The sequence below is a fragment of the Hypanus sabinus genome, chromosome 8 (assembly GCF_030144855.1).
Source record: "Hypanus sabinus isolate sHypSab1 chromosome 8, sHypSab1.hap1, whole genome shotgun sequence".
Lineage (NCBI taxonomy): Eukaryota > Metazoa > Chordata > Chondrichthyes > Myliobatiformes > Dasyatidae > Hypanus > Hypanus sabinus.
This window is the reverse complement of record NC_082713.1, coordinates 27250995-27277575: the sequence shown is the minus strand read 5'-3', so window position 1 is coordinate 27277575 and position 26581 is coordinate 27250995. Positions and strand designations below refer to the sequence as shown.

At 38.5% G+C, this 26581-nt stretch overlaps 1 protein-coding gene across 1 annotated transcript; it reads left to right on the top strand.

Annotated features, from left to right (window-relative positions):
• The first annotated feature begins 1488 nt into the window (after positions 1-1488).
• On the top strand, positions 1489-26063 carry LOC132397994 (magnesium transporter protein 1-like). Its single transcript, XM_059976860.1, has 10 exons — positions 1489-1631; positions 9647-9816; positions 9929-10046; positions 17491-17631; positions 19153-19293; positions 19953-20042; positions 20655-20718; positions 22492-22566; positions 24122-24212; positions 25297-26063. Exons 1-10 carry the CDS (start codon positions 1548-1550, stop codon positions 25310-25312), a joined length of 990 nt encoding a protein of 329 aa, XP_059832843.1. The 5' UTR covers positions 1489-1547; the 3' UTR covers positions 25313-26063.
• The last annotated feature ends 518 nt before the right edge of the window (positions 26064-26581 follow it).

Below are 26581 nucleotides of genomic sequence, written 5' to 3'. Positions count from 1 at the left end.
GCAACACACAAAACACTGGAGGACCTCAGCAGGTCAAATAACATCTGCCGCCTCCTTCCCCTTCTCTATCACTATGTTTCCATCTCTGGAGACAAACTATCGACCAACATCTTTTACAAACCTACTGGTTTCCATGGTTATCTTGACTATACCTCTTCTCCTGTAAAATTGCTTTTCCCTTTTTTTTCAGTTCCTTCGCCTCTGCAGCATCTGTTCCAAGGATGCTGTTTTCCTTTCCAGGACATTAGAGATGTCCTCCTTCACCAATGATGCTGTCCTCATCCACAGCTCTTCCATTTCCCAAAAATCTGCACTCATCCCATCTTCTTGCTGCCTTAACAGTGATAGAGTTCCTCTTGCCCTTACCTACCATCCCATAAGCCTCCACATCTAACACATCATCCTCAGCAACTTCCAACATCTCCAAAGGACCAACATCTCCAACATCTGACCACCGTACGTATCTTTACCTCCCACTCTCTATTTTGCACAGGGATCGTTCCCTCTATGATTCCCTTGTATGTTTGTCCCTCCCCACTAGTCTCCCTCCCAGCACTTATCCCAGCAAGTGGTCAAAGCACTACAGCTGCCCCTTTACTTCCTCCCTCACTTCCATTTGGAGACCCAAACAGTACTTCCAGGTGAGGCAACACTTCACCTGTAAGTTTGCTGGGGGTCATCTATTGTATCCAGTGCTTCCCATATGGCCACCTCTACATTGGTGAGACCTGTTGCAAATTGGGGTTCCATTTCACCGAGCAACTCCACTCCATCAGCCAAAAGCAGAACTTCAGGGTGGCCTGGAATTTTAATTCCAATTCCCATTCCGACATGTCAGTGCATGGCCTCCTCTTGTGCCATGATGAGACCACCCTCAAGGTGAAGGAGTAACAACTTGTATTCTGTCTGGTAGCCTCCAACCTAATGGCATGAATACCAATTTCTCCTTTTGGAAAAAAAATCACTCACCCTCCCCTCTTTGTTTCTTATCTCATCTGACCTGCCTATCAGCATAGCCCATCCATTTCCCCTATGGTCCACTCTCTTCTCCAGCCCTTTTTCTTTCCTATCCAGCTGGCTTCACCTATCACCTTCTAACACCTCCTTTCCTCTCCCCCCGACCCCTTTTTATTCCAGCATCATCCCCTCCTTTTCAGACCCAAAGGCCACAGTCCGAACTGTTCATTTCCACAGATGCTGTCTCTCCAGTTTTTGTGTGTTGCTTTGGATTTCCAGCATCTGCAGAATTTCTCGTGTTTTTAATCTTGTGTTTAGTCGTTCCTAAAATTAAGCTTTCTTTTTCTTTACGCCTTTCAACCTATAACTATTTGACCAGCAGTGCAGCCAACTTGCTCTATTGTAACCACAGCAACCTCAACATTTGAGAGCAACGGAAGGGAGCCAATCAGAAACGTCTAAACGAGGTGATCCAGCGCCCGAGCGCTCACCCACTCAACCAATCGCAAGATGCCGAGCAGACGGTTCCGGCGCAGTCTGACGTCACGGCGCTGGCTGGCGGTCTATCGCGTGGCCGAGCGGAGAGCGGGATGGGAGGCGGCCGGTTCTCGGTGGCGCTTCTTGTGCTGTTTCTTTCCTGTGGGATTCCGTCCGACGGACAGAAGAAGAAAGAGGTTTGGAAAGGGGGGTGGCTTCACTCATTTATTGAAGGAAGTGGACGGGGAAGCGAGTAGGCAACCGGAAGGGGCGGCACCGGTGAAATGGCGGAAGGCAAAAGGGGCCGAGTGAGCTAACGCCGGGGTGTACGCTGCACTTCGCCGTTCCAGTCAGACCACTGCTCCAGCAGCTCTCCCCTTTCCGGACTCATCAATAAAAGCTGTCGAGGAAGCGCGCAGCAATAAAAATGGAGGAGTGCCTTGTTCCTTAACCTTTAGCTGGCTTTCCGGTTATTTTGAAAGATCACTGACATCAATTCCCTGTCACGGTTTATGTTTGCTATCTGTAGGACTCTGCCTTGGATAAATATTCAAACTTAAACACCAATGAAATTCTGGGACTATTCGAGAGCAGTTTATGCAGAGATGTATTGAGTCGTAAAAGTTAGACATAAACCAACGATAGAAACAAGTAAAGACAGTAGATTAATCAATCTTTGTTATCTTGATAAAACTGAACATATGTTCAAGCTAATGTGCTGAGTGAATTGACAGACTAGTTTAATTCTCTAAATACTTACAATTCAAGAAAAGTTTTCTTTTCTGCTATGGTATAAGTGAAACTAACTGTGAGAGGTGACAATTACACCTTCACCTTAGTTGTGTTTGGGTTGTGATCTTCTTAAGCAGTCCCTCAGAGCTAGCAATGTCTTACTACTGTTACAATTCGTTAGTCATGAGTTGGATGAAGAATCCTTTGAATTGAATGAATAATTTTCAAGCCCTGTCATGGCTGGGGTGTGGGTGATGTTTAGTGAGAAGTGTATATGCCTTGTTTGAAATGTGTGTATTTTTTTTTATCGTGTACAGCCTCTGCATGTGGCAGCTGTAGAGACTTACTGAATGATCTTTTTTGAAAATGTTCTTCAGGTGTTTATCTTGTTAATCTCATACCATGTGAGAGTATGCAGATACTGTGTGTGCATATCAGAAATACCTGTGGCTGTTTATAGCCTTGCACTGGGATGCTAGGCTGGAAGGAGATGGTGATGCTAGTTTACCTATCCTGCCGCATGAATTAATAATTTGTTTTCGAAGATGGATCAATGATAGTTCAATGTCTGGCAGTACCTTATGTAGATCCTGTCTCCAGAGTGTCCAGAATTGTGGGAATCAGTGTTTGGTTTGTTCGGTTTGGGGCCTTGGCCATCAAAAATTCTCCTCTGTTGGTCAAAGCTGCATGCAGGAGGCATTGATAAATTGCATTATCAATGTCTTTGGGGGATCCAAGACATGAACAGCAATTCACACTTTCATTAGTTTCATCAAAGATCTTGATTATTGGTAGGTTAGTTGGCAAGATTCCTATTTTGTTAGTGGTGTCAAAGGAATCCTTGGTGACTTGGAACGATTTCTGAATATGCAGCATTGTTCACTTGCTAGTAACATCATAGAATTGCAACCAACTCATTCATGCTGACAGCAGTCCCCACCCAGTTAGTCCCAATTTTCTGTATTTGGCCCATATCCCTCAAAGCCTTCCTCCTCCATGTACCAATCCAAGTGCTTGAATAAAACTGTTGCATGTGCATCAACCATTTTCTCTGGTAGCCTGTTCTGTATATTCACCACTGGTGGTGGGGAGGGTATTGAACTTAATGTAATGTAAAACTATGTATACCTCCTCACTGGTAATATGAATGTTCTCCAGAACATCTTTGCTTCTCGTTATCTCTCAAGCAAACACTGAGGAGAAATGTTCATTAAAAGTCACACACATGTTCTATGGCTTAAAACATAGATGGCCTGCTGATATGTTATGGAGAGACTCTCTCTGTATTCAATCTTTTACTTTTAATATAGCTGTAGAATCTCTTGATTTTCTTTTACCTGCTAGGTCCATCTCATGCCCTCTCTTTGCCTGCCTGATTTCTCTCGTGTATTCTTGATCTTTCAATAGCCATCAGGTGATTCACTTATTCCTGACCTCCTAAACTCAATGTGTGCATCCTTTTTCTTGACTAAAGTCTCAAGGTTGCTCATCAGTTGGGGTTCTCTAACCTTGCTAGGTTTACAGGAATATGCTGCCACTGTACTCTTGATATCCCACTCTTAAAAGCCTCCCACTTGCCATTTATTCATAGAAACATAGAAAGCCTACAGCACAATGCCCTTTGGCCCATAAACCTGTGCCGAGCATGTCCTTATCTTAGAAATTACCTAGGGTTACCCATAGCCTTCTATTTTTCTGAGCTCCATCTACCTATCCAGGATCGTATCTGCCTCCACCACTGTCGCCAGCAGCACTCACCATTCTCAACTTTAAAAAACTTACCCCTGACAACTCCTCTGTACCTACTTCCAAGCAACTTAAAACTGTGCCCTCTCATGCTAGCCATTTCAGCCCTGGGAAAAAAGCCTCTGACTATCCACGTGATCAATGCCTCTCATATACCTCTATCAGTTCACCTCTCATCCTCTGTTGCTCCATGGAGTTCACTCAACCTACTCTCATAAGGCATGCTCCCCAATCCAGGCAACATCCTTATAAATCTCCTCTGCACACTTTCTACTGTTTCCACATCCTTCCAGTAGTGAGGTGACCAGAACTGAGCACAGTATTCCAAGTGGGGTCTGACCAGGGTCCTATATAGCTGCAACATTACCTCTCGGCTCCTCAACTCAATCCCACGATTGATGAAGGCCAATGCTTTCTTAACCTCAGAGTCAATCTGCGCTGCAGCTTTTGGTGTCCTATGGACTCGGATCTCGAGATCCCGCTGATCCTCCACACTGCCAAGAGTCCTACCATTAATATTATATTCTGCCATCATATTTGACCTACCAAAATGAACCACTTCACACTTATCTGGATTGAACTCCATCTGCCACTTCTCAGTCCAATTTTGCATTCTATCAATGTCCCATTGTCACCTCTGGCAGCCTTCCACTCTATCCACAACACCCCCAACCTTGGTGTCATCAGCAAATTTACTAACCCATCCCTCCACTTCCTCATCCAGGTAATTTATAAAAATCACGAAGAGTAGTGGTCCCAGAACAGATTCCTGAGGCACAACACTGGTCACCGACCTCCATGCAGAATTGACCTGTCTGCAACCACTGGATGCCATGCCTCCTTACTTTCTCAATAAGCCTTGCATGGGGTACCTTGTCAAATGCCATGCTGAAATCCATATATACTACCTCTACTGATCTTCCTTCATCAATGTGTTTAGTCACATCCTCAAAAAATTCAATCAGGCTCGTAAGGCATGACCTGCCTTTGACAGAGCCATGCTGACTATTCCTAATTATATTATGTCTCTCCAACTGTTCATAAATCCTGCCTCTCAGGATCTTCATCAACTTACCAACCACTGAAGTAAGGTTCACTGGTCTATAACTTCCTGGACTATCTCTACTCCCTTTCTCGAATAATGGAACAACATCTGCAACCCTCCAATCCTCTGGAACCTCTCCTGTCTTCATTGATGATGCAAAGATCATCGTCAGAGGCTCAGCAATCTCCTCCCTTGTCTCCCACAGTAGCCTGGGGTACATCTCTTCCAGTTCCAGTGACTTATCCAACTTGATGCTTTCCAAAAGCTCTGGCACATCCTCTTAATATCTACATGCTCAAGCTTTACAGTTTGCTGTACCTCATCCCTACAATTGCCAAGATCCTTTTCTGTAGTGAATACTGAAACAAAGTACTCATTAAGTATCTCTGCTATCTCCTCCAGTTCCATACACACTTTTCCACTGTCACACTTGATTCTCTCATGTCTTACCCTCTTGCATTTCACATATTTGTAGAATGCCTTGGGGTTTTCCTTAATCCTGTCCGCCAAGGCCTTCTCATGGCCCCTTCTGGCTCTCCTAATTTCTTTCTTAAGCTCCTACCTGCTAGCCTTATAATTTTCTAGATCTCTATCATTACCTATCTTTTTGAACCTTTCATAAGCTCTTCTTTTCTTCTTGACTAGGTTTACAACAGCCTTTGTACACCACGGTTCCTGTACCTTACCATCTCACTGGAGCGTCTCTGTGCAGAACTCCATGCAAATATCCCCTGAATATTTGCAACATTTGTTCCATACATTTTCCTGAGAAGATTTGTTCCTAATTTATGCTTCCAAGTTCCTGCCTGATGGCCTCCAATTTCAATTAAATGCTTTCCTAACTTATCTGTTCCTATCCCTCTCCAATTCTATGGTAAAGGAGATAGAATTGTGATCACTATCTCCAAAATGCTCTCCCATTGAGAGATCTGACACCTGACCAGGTTCATTTCCCAATACCAGATCTAGTACAGCTTCACATCTTGTAGGCTTATCTACATATTGTGTCAGGAAACCTTCCTGAACACACCTAACAAACTCCACCCCATCTAAACCCCTTGCTGTAAAGGAGATGCCAGTCAATATTTGGAAAGTTAAAATCACCTATCACAACAACCCTATTAATATTGCACCTTTCCAGGATCTGTCTCCCTATCTGCTCCTTGCTGTCCCTGTTGCTATTGGGTGGTCTATAAAAAGCACCCAGTAGAGATATTAACCCCTTCCTGTTCCTAACTTCCGCCCACAGAGACTCCGTAGACAATCCCTCTGTGGCTTCCTCCATTTCTGCAGCCGTGACACTATCTGTGATCAATTGTGCCATGCCCCCACTTCTTTTGCCTCCCTTCCTGTCCTTTCTGAAACATCTAAAGCCTGGCACTTGAAGTAACCATTCCTGCCCCGCACCATCCAAGTCTCTGAATCGGCTACATAGCTCCAAGTACTGATCCATGCTCTAAGCTCATCCCCTTTGTTAATAATACTCCTTGCATTAAAATAGATACATCTCAACCCATCGGTCTGAGGGCGTCTCTCTATCACCTGTCTATCCTCCCTCTTGCTCTGTCTCCAAGCTTTCTCTCATTTGTGAGCCGACTACCTCTTCCTCCATCTCATTAGTTTGGTTCCCACCCCCCAGCAATCCTAGTTGAAACTCTCCCCAATAGCGTCAGCAAACCTTCCTGCCAGGATAGTGGTCCTCCTGGGATTTAAATGCAACCCGTCCTTTTTGTGCAGGTCACGTCTACCCCAAAGATGTCCCAGTGATCCAGAAATCTTAATCCCTGCCCTCTGCTCCAATCCCTCAGCCACGCATTTATCCTCTACCTCACTCTATTCCTATACTCACTATCACGTGGCACAGGCAGTAATCCTGAGATTACTACCTTGGTGGTCCTGCTTCTTAACTTCCTTCCCAACTCCCTGTAGTCTGCTTTCAGGACCTCTTCCCTTTTTCTGCCTATGTTGTTGTTACCAATATGTACCATGACCTCTGGCTGTTCTTCCCACTTCAGGATATCTTGGACGTGATCTGAAACATCCCGGACTCTTTTCCTGCCTATGTTGTTGTTACCAATATGTACCATGACCTCTGGCTGTTCTTCCCACTTAAGGATATCTTGGACGTGATCTGAAACATCCCGGACTCTGGCACCTGTGAGGCAAACTGCCATCCGTGTTTCTTTCCTGCATCCAGAGTCACCTGCCTGACCCCCTAACTATAGAGTCCCCTATCACTGCTGCCATCCTCTTCCTTTCCCTACCCTTCTGAGCCACAGGGCTAGACTCTGTGCCAGAGGCACAGCCACTGTTGCTTCCCCCAGGTAGGCTGTCCCCCACCCCCCCCATCAGTACTCAAGCAGGAGTACTTATTGTCAAGGGGTACAGCCACAGGGGTTCTCTCTAGCCTGACTCCTGCCCTTCTCTCTCCTGACAGTTACCCACTTATCTGTCTCTCCCAAGGCCCTGGTGTGACTCTTCCTTTAGCTCCGATCTATCACCTCCTCACTCTCCCTGACCAGACGAAGGTCATCGAATTGCATCTCCAGTTCCCTAACCCAGTCCCTAAGGCTGTACCAGCTCGACACACCTGGTACAGATGTGGCCATTCGGGAGGTTGGGAGTCTCCTGGACTTCCCACATCTGACACTGAGCACAGAACACCGGCCTCACACACATTCTTCCTGTCTGTATTCTACACAGGCAAACTACCTCACCTCAACCCATTATCGCCAAAGCCCTCCTACTCTGTCATTGCCTGCTTCTCGAATGCACGCTCTATAAAGCTGTCTGCTTTTAAACTCTTCTCACTGGCCATGCGCTTGTGCAGTCGTGCCCTGATCAAACCACCAAAGAAATAACCATGTCCTTTTAAACTCTCTTGCTATTAAACTCTTCTCGCTGTTCTCACTGGCTGACATCCACACACTTGCATGGATCCTTTCTCTTCAAAAAGGTTCATCTTGATGACTGATTTCCTCAAAACTAGCTCCTGACCTTTGGATGTGGCTTAAGTCTTTCCATCACTATATTTAAAACTAATCCTGACTGCCACTTCAGTTACCTACCCTTCCTCTTTTCCTAAGAGGTTGTCCAGAATTGCACCCAACTGATTAGGGCCCTCTGTATGTAGAGTCATGGACACGAGACACATGTACGTAATTCCATCCCATCCAGGCCCTTAATGTTCTGGGTGGCCCAGTCAATATCACAGAAGTAAAATCTCACACTAGTACAGCCCTATTCTTAAGACTATGTGTGGTTTCTCTGCACAACTGCTCCTCAAATTCTCGCTGACTGTATCCTCAGTAGAGTGATCCTCCCCTTCTTTTCGACAGATGATCCCTCAAGAATGCTGTCTCTCGGGACTGCTCTCCTATTCCTTACCATGTAGCTTAAGTTGGGATGATTCTGTTCAAGGGTGAAGATAAAAGGTTGTACAGTTTTCTGCTTGTTCAGTAAAATAATTCTGTTTTCATACAAAACATGTTGGAGATGAAGTGTAGTATCACAGAGAGAGATTGGGAAAGTTGCTGGTACAAATACAAGCTTGCTTGATTGTCTTCAGCTGAGGAAGACATGAAAAGATGAAGAAAAATATCCCTGATTAGGAAAAGTTGTCTCATAAAGGCATTGCAGAGATGAAATGCAAGATTTAATAACTGCTGACTTAATTAGCTGCAAGAACTTTAAATCACAGGCTTTAGGTGTAACAGTAACTTAAACTTGCATAGGACATTCAAAGGCTCAGCACATCTAGTGGGCTACCAGTTGTACAAGAAAGGTAAGATTTCTGGAAAGTTTTCTTGTGGAGCTGATAATGCAAACAAGTTAGGTTTAGCCAAATGACTTTTTTTGGAATGTTAAAATGCATGATGCATTTGGAGTACACATATATTCAAGTTAGTAAATGCCTCAGAACTGCTCAGAATTTGCAGTTCTGAACAAATTGCATAATTTGCACTGTCTACCTGATAATGAAAAACATCTTACCAGCAGTATTTGCTGCATGGCTCAAATACTGGAAAGGTTTTTCATGCACTTGAAGCTCTGATTTCATCCACCATTTGCAGCAGAGGTATGCATGATATAAAGTGAGTCTAGTTTACCTAGACCAATATAGTTGGACTGTATTCTGATAACAATAGGAAATATAATTTTGAAGATCTTTATTTTGAATTGCCCAACAGAAAGATTAGGTGTTTGTAAACCAGAGACTTGCCAGCAGAATGTGGGACTTGTAATTGATGGTAAACGGGTCATTCAAACTTGTGATAATGATTGTGTTTATTTTATAAAACTAGATTAAAAACTTAAAGGCAAATGAAGGAACTGATTTGACATGCCTTTCTGAGTTATTAACTGAGCAAATTACAGAATATAATAAGTTTGTGAATGTTTGAAAAATTACTTTAGTGTCAATGATCACATTTTTAGTTTGTCTTTGAAGTGTATTTCAAACCATGTTTTGTGTCACTTATAGAATTTAGAGCCACTGATGGTGTCCTGATGAATAATATTACCGAGTTATGGTATTTGGTCTTTAGGGGAAGAGATACCAGTCCATACAACTAAAACATCCATTCCTTGTACACTATTTAGTTGTTTGAAGATTTGCATGTTATTAATTAAATGAACAGTTTTGACACCAAATTAATTGTCCAGTATCTTTTTTTCTTGACTTGATAGACAATTCTGTCTGAAAAAGTTGGACAGTTGATGGAATGGGCAAACAGACGAGCTGTAATCCGGATGAATGGTGATAAGTTCCGTCGATTTGTGAAGGCTCCACCACGGAATTACTCTATTGTGGTGATGTTCACTGCTTTGCAGCCACAGCGCCAGTGCACTGTTTGCAAGTATGTGACTATGTTTTTTTCAAATCATATCACAAATGTACTTCAATGAGCTATATCTATTAATAATTATTTTGAACATAAAATTTATCAGTTCTATTTTAATTCTTGAAAGGCAGGTGGATGAAGAATATCAAATCCTGGCCAACTCCTGGCGTTATTCAAGTTCTTTTGCAAATAAACTTTTCTTTGCTTTGGTGGATTTTGATGAAGGATCTGATGTATTTCACCAGGTCAGTTTCAATTTTATTATTCAATTATTTTCAGTCGTATTTGAAATAAGTGTCATTAATTTCCTTGGAGTCAGCATAGTAGCTTGTGGAGACCAACTTTATTAAGATACTTAAAATGTATGTTGAAATATATTGTCCTCATCATAAGCATCAACACTTTGTTTTAAAATATCTTTTCTTTTTAACTGAGAGGCCTTGTGTTTAAATGGAAAATGTCAGATAGTCATAAGTTACATGCCATCTGTTGATAGAGATATAAAGTCAATCTTTCAGTTCTGTCCGTGACCTTTCACTAAAATGGGGGGGGGGGGGCATCTTGGAAAGCAAATAGGAGAAGGGGGATTCATGAAAATAACAGCAGGAAATTGACAAACAGATGGACCATGTGATAGTGAAAGCATGATGTAACTTTTGAGTTTTGGACAAGCATAGAAGCAACTCTAATATAGTAGCCTTTTTAATGGAAAAGGAGTGAGTTTGACTGAAATTAGGATTGTTCTACATATCCAACAAACAGGCGAGTGAATCTTGGGTTTTCAGAGCTACACATTCTGATTTGGAACAAATGAGTGACCTTGTCTGATGTGGAATTGAAAACAGAAAATACTAGAAACACTCAAGATGTCAAGCAACATCCGTGGTAAACACAAAACAGTGAACACCTTAGAAGAATTCAGTGTGAGAACAAGTTCAGCAAAGCAAGGAGAATTATGCAAAAGGAGGACCGAAGAACCCTGGGGTTATCCTGCTACAGGGTAGAGAGATAAGATTTGATATCTACAGTGAAAATAAGCCACTTGTGATCAGGCAACTGGTGACTGATAAAATGGCCCCAGGGTTTTAGAGATGCATATGTGGAGAGACTGAACAAGTGGAAGGAATAGTGTCAGGGCAGAAATAAATCAGGTTTTTAGTTCTTGAGACAAGAATTGGCTGAAATGATGGACAATCCTGCATGTGGATCGTGAGGGGGAGTTAGAAGCAGGCTGTGTGTGATTGGGGGACTGAAAATGAGCCAGTTGGGGGAATATCTCTCAAGGAAATTAGCTCTTTGACTATAGGAGTCCCTACGAGAGACGAATGATCTTCTCCACAAGATAGCACTCATGTCACCAAACAGTACACTGCCTTCCTCAGCAGGTTTGATAACAATGTTGAGGTTGATCTTTGCTGAATAGTTTTGCAAGTTCAGAGTTGGATTGGAATACATGGAATGAAATGTCACTTTGGCAGCTGATGATGAAAAATCTCCAGTAGGTAACAGGCCAGAGCTGTTGGATTTTTAAGGATGTGATAGCGGGTGCATGGTCTGGATAAAATCTCCAAATTGGCCACTTGTACTTCCAGTGCCAATATACTACATTCAGTGCACACAACGTGACTTCTCTTTTTTTTGAGAACCCAAATGGATCATTGCTTTCTGGAACATCTTCATTCAGTCTTCAGATATGACCCTGCATATGTTGCCTGCCACTTCTGCATTCCACTGTCAATTCAACCTGTTCCAAGAATGTAGAAAATAAGCTGAAGGAACATTATTTCACAGGTAGAGATGGTCATAAAGAAAGCTTTTGGCACATTGACCTTCATAAATCAAAGTATTGAGTACAGGAGTTGGTATGTTGTATTGAAGTTGTAGAAGATGTTGGTGAGGCCTAATTAGGACTATTGTGTGCACCTACCTATAGGAAAGCTCTAAATAAATTTGGGAATGCTGAGAAAATTTACAAGGATGTTGCTGGGACTGGAGGAACTGAGTAATAAGGAAAGATTTTATTCCTTGGAATATAAAATAATGAGGGGAGATTTGATAGAGGTGTACAAAAGTATTTGGGTAAGATAGGGTAAATGCAAGCAGGCTTTTTCCACTGATTTTGGTCGGGACTACAACTAGAGGTCATGGGTTAAGGGTGAAAGGTGAAAAGTTTAAGGGGAATATTAAGTGAAGTGTCTTCACTGAGGCGTGTGAGTGTAGAACAAGCTGCCAACATAAGTGGTGCATGCAAACGAGATTTCAATGTTTAAGGGGAGTTTGGATAGGTACACGGAGGGGTATGGAGGGCTCTGGTCGTCTATGGGAGTAGGCAGTTTAAATAGTTCATCACAGACTGCTTCTGTGCTGTGCTTTTTTATGACACTGACTCTATTTGACTTGGCAAAATGGACTATAAGCAGTCTTTCCAGCTGTATCAGTAGAGGCCAGTTCTGATGAAAGCTTAATGTAAACTTGTAAACTTAATATAGTAAATCTTTCTCCACAGATACTACCTGGCCTATCTAATGTTTACAGCATTCTGTCCTATACTGTATTGGATTTGTAGTATCTTTAGTGTTTTGCTTATCCGGAATATTTTTCTGTGTAGTTCCAGTACTGATTTTTTTTATCCTTTCTCTCCTGCTTTCAGTCATTGCTGTGTATCTTATCTTTCATCTGGACAGTTAATCAGCAGTTCACAAACCTTCATCACTGTCAAACAGCACTAACACCATATGTAGTATATTTTGTAGTTTGAGATTCCAAGATGGCAGCGCGATGCAGCTTGCAGCGGCCACTCCGGAGCTGATATCTGTTATTTATTAGCGGGGTGCTGTGCGCAATCCTAATCGGAGTCCGCTGCGTTCGGGGCGCTTTGCACTGTGTGCTATGTCTGCGAGGCTGGATTTGACGGAGCTTTCATTGTGTGCTGCGTCTGTGAGGCTGAGTCCAGTGGCGCCATGGAAGTCCATAGTGGGGGTATTCCCTTCTGCCGCCTGCGTGGGATGACAAGTCTATCGGGACCCTGAGGACTTGTGGAAACTGTGTGGTGGTTTCTTTTGAACTTATAGTCTTTTAACATCTTTGGACTATTTTTACTGTGCCCATAGTCTGTTTTTTTTATCAATTATGCTATTGTTTGCACTGTTGTAACTATATGTTGTGACTATGTGGTTTCGTGCAGATCTTGTAGCTTTAGTTTTTGGTCTTGTTTTGTCTGGTGGATTTGGAGCTCCTTTCTGGGGAATGCGCTAAGATAGTAGCGCAATATTAATACACAGCAACCTCTCCGGACTCTGGATTGGGGATTGCCAAATGTTATGTGGATTTTCTGGTGTAGTCTGTTTTGTCATGTGCTTTTGCGATATCATTCTGGAGGAACGTTGTCTCATTTTTTTAACTGCATTGCATTTGTAGTTTCTCAATGACAGTAAACTGAAACTGAACTGAACTGATTCAGTTTCTCTTTGACAAAAGACGTTCCTGAAGAAATGTCTTGGCTTGAAATGTTGACTTTATTTATTTCTGTAGATGCTGCCTGGCCTGCTGAGTTCCTCCAGCATTTTGTGTGTGTGTTGCTTTAGATTTCCAACACCTTCATCTTCGTCTGATTTATCCAGAGAATCTGAATCTACCTCAGATTTACTTTCACTTCCAGTTCCGATTGTAGCTGGGATTTGTAGTTCAGGTTGCCCGTGTTTATGCATGCCCCTTCCTTCACGCATGCACAATTCTTGTTGCTCTTTTTCTTTGGAGACGGTTGATGTTGCCGCAACTTCCTGTTCTGTATCGCCGGAGGTAAAATGCACTTGAGCCCACGGCCCTTTCATGGCAGCGGGCCCCGATTCTTTTCCAACTTGTACTGTCTTCAAGGTAGTAGTTTTCTTCTGCTTCTGCTTATGAGACATATTTTGGAACAATCCTGAGTAGTTTATAAGTAACTTTTAGAAAGTATTTACTAACTTTTCTTACTTAAACATTAATTTACTGATTTTTTTATGGGAGAGCTGGATTTCCACGTCTCGATCCTACGTCATCACGTGACATGATATCGAACAGAAAAAGCAATTATGAGAACTAAACAGATATTACGAACAAGGTGAAAGATCACCCAAGATTCTTGTTTGGCAGTTAAAAACAGACCAGACTTCCAAAACGATAAATGCAATTGGAACAAGTGTAAATAAAATTACTTATAAACCTTTAGAAATTAATGAAACTTATAAGAATTTTTATTCGGAGCTGTATCAATCAGAATCACAAAATGATAATGTTGAGGTAGAAAGGTTGTTATCACAAATAACTTCCAAAATTGGATTTGGAAGAACAGAAGGGATTAGATTTGCCCTTTACATTAAAAGAGGTCAAAGAAACTCTAGGATCACTTCAGAGTAATAAATCCCCAGGAGAAGGTGGTTTTCCGCCCGAATTTTATAAAAAGTTTAAAGATTTACTAATTCCTCCTTTTATGGAGTTAATACACCAAGCGGAAAGAACGCATAAACTTCCAGAATCTTTTTCTACAGCTATTTTAATAGTATTGCCAAAAAAAGATAAGAGATCTTTTAAAGCCAACATCATATAGACCTATTTCTTTGTTAAACACCAATTATAAAAATAATAGCAAAAATTTTATCTAGTAGATTATCTAAATACTTACCAAAATTAATACATATGGATCAAACAGGATTTATCAAAAATAGACAATCGGCAGATAATGTAACTCGGTTACTTAGCATAATTCATTTGGCACAAAAGAGGGAGGAAATAAGTGTGGCAGTTGCTTTAGATGCAGAAAAAGCATTTGATAGATTGGAATGGGATTTTTTATTTAAGGTATTGGAAAAATATGGATTAGGAGTATCGTTTATAAAATGGATTAAAACCTTAAATACTAACCCCAAAGCTAAAGTGGTGACAAATGGCCAAATTTCAACATCATTTCAGTTAACAAGGTCAACTAGACAAGGTTGTCCATTATCACCTGCTTTATTTGTGTTGGTGATAGAACCATTAGCTGAATTAATTAGAATGGACCCAGGTATTAAGGGTTTCAAAGTTAACCAGGAGATAACAAGTTAGCAAGATTAACTTATTTGCTGACGATGTTCTGCATTATTTAACAAACCCGTTGTATTCGCTACGTAAATTATCTTCTAGATTGGAAGAATATGGGAAAATATCAGGCTACAAAATAAGTTGGGATAAAAGTGAAATTCTACCTCTTACTAAAGGAGATTATAGTCAATGTCGATTAATAACTCAATTTAGATGGCCGATAAATGGTATAAAATATTTAGGTATAAGAGTTGATAATGATTTAAAGAATTTATATAAATTAAATTATTTACCATTATTGGAAAAAAATTCAAGAAGATCTTGATAAATGGATGATGTTACCAATAACATTAGTAGGCAGAGTAAATGCTGTAAAAATTAATATATTTCCTAGATTACAATATTTATTCCAAACACTATCAATACAACTACCCCAGAAGTTTTTTCAAGAGTTAAATAAATGTGTGAGGAAGTTCCTTTGGAAAGGTAAGATGTCAAGAATATTGTTGGAAAAGTTGACATGGAAATTTGATCTAGGAAGGTTACAACTTCCAAACTTTAAGAATTATTATAAAGCAAATCAATTTAGACTTATTGCATCTTTTTTGATGAAGATAAGCCAGCATGGATTAGAATAGAACTAGATAAAATAGGAGAAAATATACCAGAAGATATTATATATAGGTGGGAATCTAAATGGATACAGGAAAAGAAAGAATCTCCTATATTAAAACATTTGATTGATTTATGGAATAAGATAAATGATGATGAGATAAGGAAATCTTTATTAACAAAGAGACCTTTAATTTAAAAACATTCCTTTTACAATGGATAACCAACTTCCATACAACTGGTTTCAAAAAGGGATTAGATATATAGGAGACTGTTTTGAAGGAGGTATATTATGTCATTTGATCAATTAAAGAATAAATACAAAATATCAAACAACACTTTTTTGTTATTTCCAATTAAGGGCTTATTTAAGAGATAAACTTGGTCAAACAATGTTATTGTCGAAACCTAATGAAATAGAAACTTTAATTCAAAAAGGAAAAATTTAAAAAAATTATTTCTTGTATGTATAGTTTGATTCAAAAGCAGGCAATTAAACAAGGAATTCATAAGTCAAGACAAAAATGGGAAACTGACTTGAATATTAAAATTGAAGAAACAAGTTGGTCAAGACTACGTCTTGACAGTATGACAAATACAACAAATGTCCGGTTAAGATTAGTGCAATATAATTTTTTACATCAATTATATATTACACCACAAAAAATAAATAAATTAAACCCAAATTTATCTGATCAATGCTTCCGATGAAATCAAGAAATTGGTACTTTTTTACATTCTACTTGATCTTGTTTTAAAATTCAACGTTTTTGGACAAATTTAAGAGTTTTACTGGAACAAATTATTGGAACACAACTTCCACATAACCCAATATTAATTTTTACTAGGCGATATTGAAGGGATAAAACAGAAACCCAAATTGAATCAGAAAGAATTCATAAAAATTGCATTGGCAGTAGCCAAAAAGGCTATTGCAGTTAGTTGGAAATCAGATTCATACTTAAGTATAGATCGTTGGAAGAACGAAATCTTTAGCTGTATTCCCCTTGAAAAAATTACGTATAATTTAAGAGGTAAATATGAAATATTTCTGAAAATTTGGCACCCTTATTTACAAAAGATAGGACTAAATATATAGGTGCTCCGAAGATAAAATTACTGGTTATTTGGGGAAAGAAAGAAATATATATACTAAAGCTCTTATGAACTCCATGGAGCATGTGGGGATCTTCCGATATCCAGGCATTCTTTCCTTTTTTTTTCTTTCCTTCTGTAATCATTTGAAAAATCAAGTAAAGAAAATTTAAAAAAAAAGATTTCCAGCACCTGCAGACTTTCTCATGTTCATGAAAAGGCAGTTCCAATGTTTATTCCACCCCCTCCCTGCAATTTAAAATGTGTTGATTCCTTTGTTTTATTAATTCTGTCAAATGGCCATGTACTTGAATTTTAGTGTTTGTATTTTTAACATGTTTTATTTCAGCTGTCTGGCATCTATACTTTTTTCTATTTTGAGCCTTTTAATTTCTTAAGATGAAGCAGAATTCTTTACTTTGTTTTACATAAGATTTCAAAGTTTTTCATGTGCAGACAGTTCAGCATTAAGAAATGATTATGTTGTATTGATCTTGATAATTGAGCATCTTTTTTTCCTTCTTTGTCAGTACAGAGCATAACAAGGAGATGGTTGAGAGCCCACCATCTTTATGACAATGTAACTTGTATTCTAGAAGCCCTCAAGAAAATGTTGAGATGTTACAATGGAATGGTTTGATCATTATTTCTGCCTTTATTCAGCTGACATTCCTGATTTTAACATACTGAGTCTCACTAGTCCATGACAGATAAACATTAAATGTAGAAAACTCGTCGGAAAGCCCTTTTCTGTTTCCTGTATCGTAAATTCCTCATAAAATGTTTGCTGCCATAGATAAGAATGGCTACCTAAGTCAAGTATTGGAAGGCTGCAGGCCCCAAAGAACTTCTGATCAGCAAATGTAGTTTTGAAGTATTAAAATTAAGAAGCTTAACTATTTGTAACTTTTTTTTCTTGTTTAGCTCAATATGAATTCTGCTCCAACATTCATGCATTTTCCAGCTAAAGGGAAACCAAAGCGAGCAGACACTTATGAACTTCAAGTTCGAGGATTTGCAGCTGAACAGATTGCACGGTGGATTGCTGATCGGACAGAAATAAATGTAAGTATATGTTAGTTTATTCCCCCAATTCTCTCTTAACCAAAGAAAATGTAAAATATTGGAAATGTTGTACCTTCAAAGTCTGCAGAACAAGATTATTCCTTGCATCTCTTTCAGCTGAATACCTACAATGCTTTTTCCAGAGTTTATAATGTGCTTCCTTCCCCCCCCCCCCCATTAAATTAGTAGCTTGTCTTCAGAAGCTGTTTCTGATCTGCATTGAAAAACTAAGGAGGCCTTCTCCAGTTCAATGAGTAGATGATCCTTCAGACAGTAAACAATTCTTGTTTGAGTTAAAATGGAGGAGTATTTGCAGATATCAAATGAAGACATGTCCTCTGTACTGAAACCTTAGTTGTCTTGTAGTGCTTCAATTAAATTCTTGCATTGAATGACTGACATTTGACTGAGTTGATGTTTTGGGAAAGGAAATTAATGTGAAAATGAAAAAATATTTGGAGTATTTTATACATCTATGATTATATTTTTCTTAATTCCCGAAAGTAATGACTTGAACTTACATAAAGTGCCACACCCTTACTGTGCTTGGGTAGTCATTCTCAGCAAATGTCAGCAGGATGCATTGCAGCACTACAATAAGTAAGTCTTTGAATGCTGCTGCCAAATTTATGACATCCATTATGCAGAAGGATGAGGAGTCAGCAGGTATGCACTTACTGCAACGTTCACATGATCACTTGCCTCAAGTGCTTTTTTAGTTATTTTACTATCACCAGATCAATATTCTGGAACTTCTATGTTATAACAATGAGGGAGCACTTTTGTTCCACACTGTGACAGTTCCAGGCATCCATTGCCCATCTTTATCATACTAAGTAGGAATGTGTGATGAAGGCAAAACTGCAATCTGGCATTTGGTTACGAATTAGTTCTTGTGCCCATGAGACTTGTGGTGCTCCTTAGCAAACACTTAGTGAAAAATTCTCTACTAGGGAAATTAGTATTTGAAGGCATTGTTTCAGCAGATGTTGGGTAGATCAGCACATACTATGCTATGTATGCATCTGAGAACACTTTGAATAGATCAATAGCATACTCAACAAGATCAGAAGTGTAAATGAAATATGAATTAAAGTCTTTGAGAGTTCCTGCAATTCAATGTCAGAAGAGAGCTTGGGTTTTGTATAATACTTAACACAATCACATACATTTTATATTTGAACTGTTTTTAAAATGTACTCACAGTTAATTTTCACATCATAAGGCTTCATAAATATTTATGAAATAACCAGGGTCACTGTTTTGAAGTATATTAGTATACACATTTAGATGACTCTGTGCTAAATTAGAGAATCCATTATGTACATTTGAGAACAAATATGATGTTTAATGTTAATAGTATCATATACAAGTTATAAATTTCATATCTTTTGTTTTTCGTGTCAGGTTTATTCTGGGGTGTGCTTTGACACATTGATATGTATAAAAGGCGTACTTTATTTTGTTTTATATTAGTTGTGATATCATAGCAAAATAAGAATTATATTTTATTTGCAACAGATTCGTGTGATAAGGCCACCTAACTATGCTGGTCCCTTAATGCTGGGATTTTTACTCGCTATAATTGGTGGACTCGTATATCTAAGGCGGAATAACCTTGACTTTCTCTATAATAAAAATGGCTGGGCCTTTGTTGCTTTGGTAGGTGAAACAACTTATTTTAATGCTATCCCTATGGTTGACTGTGAACAACTAGATAATACAACTTCAATTTTGTTAAAAATGCATGGCTGAAAATAGCTCATTGGAAATGGTATGCTTTAAGAATAAAATTGAGGGATGTAATATATTCAACATTGGCATTAAGATTGTGTTTTAATCTGGTTTTTGATAGGATCACTAGTTTCTCCATCTACCATAAATGTTAAGTATCTAAAAATATTTGCTTCCTATGAAAGAGTGCCAATCAATCCTGGGGCAATAAAAATTATACTGGCACTTCATTCCATCAGGGATTCAACTTTTTAGAGAAAGCATAAAGGATATAGCTTTCATTTAATATGTTGCTACAAACAAGTTCAGTCAAACTTATTTTCCTTCATTTCTCTGTGCTAAAATTATTGTCTGAATTTTCTTTTAGTCTGTTTATGACATCACACTGGTTAAGGAAATGCTTTGTTCAATTTGGCTCACAAATGCAATCCCCCTTCTCCCCCCCCCCCCCCCCCCCCACTCTGCATTGTCAGCTTCAGCTTGGAGTAAGTTTGGGGACGAATTTGTTTTGATCTGAGAGTTTCAGTGGCAAAATGTGATGTATCAAAATTTGGCATGTTCAGTTATTGATGTGTTTTCACTTGCAGTGTTTTGTACTTGCAATGACTTCTGGTCAGATGTGGAATCACATCCGAGGTCCGCCATATGCACATAAGAACCCTCATAATGGTCAAGTGGTAAGTCATTCAATCTACCTTAATTTTCAAAGTATATTATTTTATACCTATTGCTTGTGTTGGGTGATTACAACTTTCAATTCTTCATTTTCATGATTTGTATATTTTTATTATTTTTTGTCAAGCCAACTAATTTTTGATACTGTCATTCAAAGTGTCATTGATGACAGAAGTTACATAATACGTTCAATTCCCTATATTGAAAAATAGGGAAAATCATGACACATAATAACATTTTTATTTTTATCTCCTCTGAAAACCAGAGAAATTAAAACTAGAAAAAAAATGTAATGAGGTTTAAAATTTGAGATTGATGTGGCTCACCACTAGGTGGTGCTCAAGGTTGATGCGTCTTTTTAAACAACGTATAACAATGGGACTTAAGTTCAGGGGTGGGGGTTCAAATGATGGCTATTATTGTATTATTTCTGGTATTAGTACAAGTTCTGGTAGGTTTCAAGTATAAGTATTGCTACATAAATGCTTTCATGCTAATGATAAATTTTGGACCAGATGCACTGTACAGTTTTTTGTCAACATTGTAAAGTTATAAACTGCTTGAAATTGAAATCTTTATGAACTTTTTATTTTTGTTAACTTTGCCGTTTTCAGAGTTACATTCATGGAAGCAGTCAAGCACAATTTGTAGCTGAAACACACATCGTTATTTTGTTAAGTATCCTTTGACCTTGACTCTAACTCTTTTATAAATACTGAAGTGTTTTTCTGGGAATAGGAAATGATTCTTAAAATGTAACCTTCATTTGCACTTCTGGTTGCATTATTACCCATGTTTGTAGCAAGATGTATTTGAAGCGTAGATACTACTGTTAATATAAAACGTAGGTTGGTTGGGAAGCGCGAAATTCTAGGCAATCTCTGTCTGCTTGCACATCTGCCTTCAGCAAATTATGTACTTGTAATCCTGGGCCCCTTTGTTCCACTGTATTTGCTGTCCTACCCTGGTTTGATTGCCCAAACTGCATTACCTCAAATTTTTTTTCCCATATGTCATCTCATTTCTGATCAAGATTTCTTTTCGTAATTGTAACCTGCTTCATTATCAAAGAGACCCCATAATTTAGTATGACCAACAAACTTGCTAATTGTGCCACGTACATTCATTTTCACAGTATTGATATAAATAATGAGTAACAGGTCCCAACACTGACCCCTAGGGCAACACACTACTCACAGGCTTCCAGTGGGAGAATCAACCTTCAACCATCATCCTCTGCATCATATCATCCATCCAAATCTGAATTCATCTTGCTCATTCCCCCTGAATCCTATACGACCTAACTTTCCAGATTAGCCTATGTGGGAGCTTATGAAAGGCTTTACTAAAGTCCATATAGCCAATAGCTATTTTCATCAATCCCCTTTGTTACTTCTTCAGAAAAACTCCAAAAAATCATGCACGCATAAAACTATACTGACTATTCCTGATAGTCCTTAACTATCCAAGTGATGATAGATCTTGTCCCTCAGATTTCTCTCCAATAACTTCCATACCTGTGAAGTCAGCTTCACTGGACTGTAGTTTCCCAGCCTTGTCATCTTAAACAATGGAATAAAGTTAGCCACCTTGTAATTTTCTGGAACTCTGCCATTGGCTAATGATGAAGCAAACATCTCTGCAGTATCCTCCACAGTTTCTTCACTGGCCTCCCATAAGACCCAGAAGTGCACTTGGTCAGGCCCTATGGATTTGCCTATCTTGGTGTGCTTCTTCATAATATGCATATGATACAAGACCTCGCTCCTTATGACCCTCATTCCATGATTTTCTCCTTACTAAATACTGAATAGAAATAAATATTAAAAATCTCAGCCATCTCCTGGAGCTCCAAACATCAGGGTGATGGTCTTTAAGGGAACCCAGCTGCCTAAATGTGAAGTACACTTCCTTTTTCCTTAAAGTCAGGTGTTTTTTTTCTCTCTTGCTCTTCCTCACTCTCTGTCTCTCACATGCTGCCTCTGGACCCTTTTAAAAGCCTGCCAGTTTCCAACTGTTCTTTTACCTTTTGAATAAACTCTACATATACAGTACGTGTCTGTCTCTGTACCACTATCAAATCAGCTAGCTTATGAATAATTACTGCTGTCTTTAACTTTGCTCCCTTATCAGTCCACTGCTATTCAGTGGCATTATGACAGATTCTGTGAAGATCTATCTTAAAAACAGTTTAGTTTCATTGTATCCCTTCAGAAAATTATTACTATCAATACATCAACTTCTGTTTTTCACGATTATGACTTTGTCATCATGTTAACTGTATGGACCCATAGTACCTGCAAATGTATTTTTCAGTCATCTCACCTTGTCTTTAGTTAACTAATGGCAATTTAGTACTTGAGGTTTTGAATGACAGTTGTACAGAACTTGTCTTTATCAGTAAATTCACCCATGCAATTTTAAGGATGTTATACTTAACCAACAATACAGATGCCGCTATAACATTAGGAATGGTACTACTTCATGAAGCAGCCACATCTGATATGGATATAGGCAAACGAAGAAGTAAGTACAACATCCTGCTGTGTGATCAGTTACTGCTTTATTGAGGATAATTATTTTGATGAGGATTAATTTATTTTACCAACACTTTAAACCACATAAACTTTTTTTGAGTTTGAGCAAGCTATCGAAATATATACTGTCATTAAAAACTAGCTGAGCAATTTTACTAATTTGCAACCATTCAAATGTACAGTGCTATTCTAACCATTCTTCAAGACCTTGACACCAGCTGAGTTTTGAGTGGTAGTGACTTTTGCATCCATTTTGCATTTTTACTGCAAATACAAAGTATGTCATAATCTAAGTTGTTGAATGCCCAGTACATTTATTGTTAATGTGAACCTGCAGATAATTGTAATACTGAAGGTTTCTTGTGACTTTTTTTGCATGAAAACGTCATCCTTTATTTTGTCAAATTTAATATAAAATACAGGAAGTCCATCAAAACATATGATAAGCTCATGGGTATGTTCCATTTTAAGCTGCAACATTTCCTTTGTTGGCTTTTCCTTCACAGATAATAGTAAAATGAGCATTTATTTGAGTCTGTAGTGTTTGCGGTTGTCTATATTGTATTGGATTCATAATGTGATTAAATTTGCTTTGCGGCATGTTACTACATTTTATGAGGAGGAAGCAGACATTTTGACTGGGAAGAGATCTATTGTTAAAATTTTCATCATAGCCATGCTGTTGCGAAAAAAATGCAACTATCTGATTTAGTCATTGTTGTCTATTTCTCTTAAAAGCTGGCAATATTGCAGAGTGTTAATGCATGAATATATTAACCAAAACTTGTATAATAATATTGTCCCTGATCTTCACTGAAAGAGAAGAATTGCTTAGATCTGTTGCCTTTACCTATTTGACTCGACAGATCTCAGGAATCTGGAGCACAGGCTAAAGTGTAGCCTTGGATTCAACTAACTTCCAGCACACACACTGTTCCAGTTCTCTTAACAGGATTCCATCAGAGCAATGTGGAATTTTAGCAGCAGTTAGGCTGGGAAAATTGCCTATGTAAATTGAAAGAATATTTTGTCTACAGAACATAAGTGATCATCCTTATTTCAATTAATTTAAATATATCTAATTTTTAGTATCAGCTTTGATTGTACCTCTGGGAGCACAACAATTCATTGCAGGTCTGCAAGCTTAGAGGGTGGAATGGTCACTTACGTCCTCAGGAATCCTACACCAGGCTTTGCTCATCAGCTGGGAGTGGTCTATGCCAAAGAAGACTGTGTCAGGGCACATTGAAAGAAATGGCATGCTCCATTTGCTCATCAAGTTTCACCTGATTATTATTGTTAAAAGGCAGCCGGTTGTTCTGCTCAACATCTAAAATCCCACATTTCATTTGTGTGTGATTCCTGTAAAATATGCACGACAAAAGCTGTGGTGATTTTGAGCCTGCATTGTGCTTGTGAAAGTTTCATTGGAAAATGAGTGATATTTTGGTTGAAGTAGTTCGTTGATTGGCCTTAAGAAAGGAACTGAATAGGAAGATGTATTGAACCAGAAATTCAGATTTATTTTATTCTTTACCTTGCAGTTTTGTGTATGGCAGGACTAGGACTGGTTGTGTTTTTCTTCAGTTTGATGTTGTCCATTTTCAGAGCGAAATATCATGGATATCCCTACAGGTAAGATGTTGATGTATACAACTTAAAATGTTTTTTAGTTATTGGCCACTAAATATAAAATGAAAAATGTGTTTGTTTTGTAATGCCATTGTAATTTGTAATGTACTACGATCATTGTAAAAGGGAGTTCTGACTAATTCATTTCCATAGGCAGTTTTCCTTATCGGTCAGTGGTTTATTTTGCAGATGTAATTTAGTGAAGAGATTATTGCATTGACCATATATGGGGCTGTTAGAAATGTTCATATTATTAAAGCCAGTCGCAAGAAATATTATGCTATCCTTCACCATTTAGTTACAAGCTTTTGCATTTCATTTTTAATAGATTTCTTCCTTTTCAATCCTTACCCCTTGGGCTGGGAAGAATGTGTTAAATGTTGTTGGAAGGAATCTGAGATGATCTACTAGTATTTGGAAAGGATTGATTAAGGGTGGTCAACATCACTTTGTATGTGGGAAATAATTATGTCATGAATATGTTTGAGTTTGTTGAAGAGGTGCCCAAGAGAATTGACAACAGTGTGGCTGTAGATGTTGTCTATATGGGTTTAGTAAAGCCTCTGACCAGGTCCTACATGGCAGGCTGATCCAAAAGATGAAGTTACATGGGATCTAGGATGAGCTAGCCAGTTGGATATAAAATTGGTTTTGTGAAAGGTTAAATCACATGGGATCTAGGGTGAGTGAAGCAGGGTGAGAATTTTGATCAGTTTTTAAAACATCAATTTACTACCAAATCTTTGGCTGGAACTTCCTTACTGCTGGGTCAGATTGTTACTGCTCTAAAGGAAATGAGAGCGAGGGTTTAAGATGAGAAATGAGGGATCTTTTAGGAAATTTGGAAGTCCATAAAAATTTTCAGAGTCTTATCACACCTGCAAACAGTGAGCAAATTAAAAAGTACTCCCTAAAGTTTCTTCTGCTTTTATAGTTGCATTTTGGCATATCTTTAAGATATTTTGAATGTTTCTTGCCTTAAATTAGTTATATTGTGCTGCTAAACTACCTATTTGCATGATATTTCTGGAATGATGTTCATGTAATTTAATTTAAAACCTTACACTTTTTATTTTTGCCTTTTTAGCTTTCTTATAAGTTAATCCTGGAGAAACAGATAAAAGCTGAAAGAACAGCACAGCACCACACCGTAGTGTGAGAAGTTAAAACTAAACATCAAATTTAGAAGTTAGTTGTGTTCCAGAATACCTCCCTAATACAATTCAATTTGAGGTCTCTCAGAAGAAGACTTTAACCAAAGAGAGCCTGTGGTGCCTTAGGTTTTTGATGGCCAACAAAAAAAATATTAAAATAGTTATTTACTAATAAGATTTTGGGTATTATTGGGGTAAAATAGAAAATTATCAAAATTAATCTGCAGCTTTTAAAAAAAACGAGTAATTTCTGTTGAATGAAGTGCCTTAAATGGAATTATTCCAAGATTCAGGTTTCAAAGGGCTGATTTGCATACGATTGAACTTGTGAAGTGTGATTTTTGAAATATTTTAATAAGTTGACTTAATATCACATTTCATTATGTATATTATGTCAGCTTTAGCTTACACTGTGAACTTGGCTAAATATAACATTTACAACAAAGCAATGACTTGATGCCCATTGTATTTTAATAACCAGGTCAGTGCTTCCAACTCTTAAAATTAATTTTTACACAGTCCACTTTATGTGAGCATCTAAGTAAAAGATTAAGACGTTGAATGTTGATTCTGTAAAATTTTTACAGTGCAAAATGTTACTGCAACTTGGATTAAAAATAAGAAAACACAAAATGCTGGAAATACTCAGCAAATCATCAACTTGAAATGTTCGGTCCCCCTCTCCCTCCCACCCTCCCCATCTCTCCATCTCTCTCATTAATTCCAGCATTTTTTGCTTTTACTTTCTTTGGATTGCCAGCATCTGCGGATTTTTTTATTTGTATTTTTCAGAATAAAAGTATGTGTGTGGTGCATTCTTGGTGTCTGGATTCATAAGCAAGGTTGTTGAAGATATTGATAAAGAGTAAAATATAAGCTGACGCCTTAATTTTTACATTTGACGTAATTCATATAACTAGCTACTTCATCTAAACATGCAGTTAATTTTTGTTCTACATTTCTGAATGCATTTATGTTTACCATGTAATGCATCACAAGAATGAAATTATTAAACCCAGTGCAAATCATGCAGTACAATTTCGAATACAGTTGAAATGCATCGTAATACAGTCAATGCTGTTAGAAGTGTACAGATTGATAGATTATCACAAAGATGTGAAATTGCTTGCTGTTGAATTTCTTTCCCAGTACTTGAGGACTCAACGACATGTTACATTCAGAAGAAACGGGAAGGGGAGTAAAACTGGGCAGAAGTTA

Coding starts and splice junctions, on each gene's coding strand:
- LOC132397994 (XM_059976860.1), top strand. CDS start 1,548: ATGGGAGGCGGCCGGTTCTCGGTGGCGCTTCTTGTGCTGTTTCTTTCC. Junction 9,817..9,928: donor CGCCAGTGCACTGTTTGCAA/GTATGTGACTAT, acceptor AATTCTTGAAAG/GCAGGTGGATGAAGAATATC. Junction 20,043..20,654: donor ACCCTCATAATGGTCAAGTG/GTAAGTCATTCA, acceptor TGCCGTTTTCAG/AGTTACATTCATGGAAGCAG.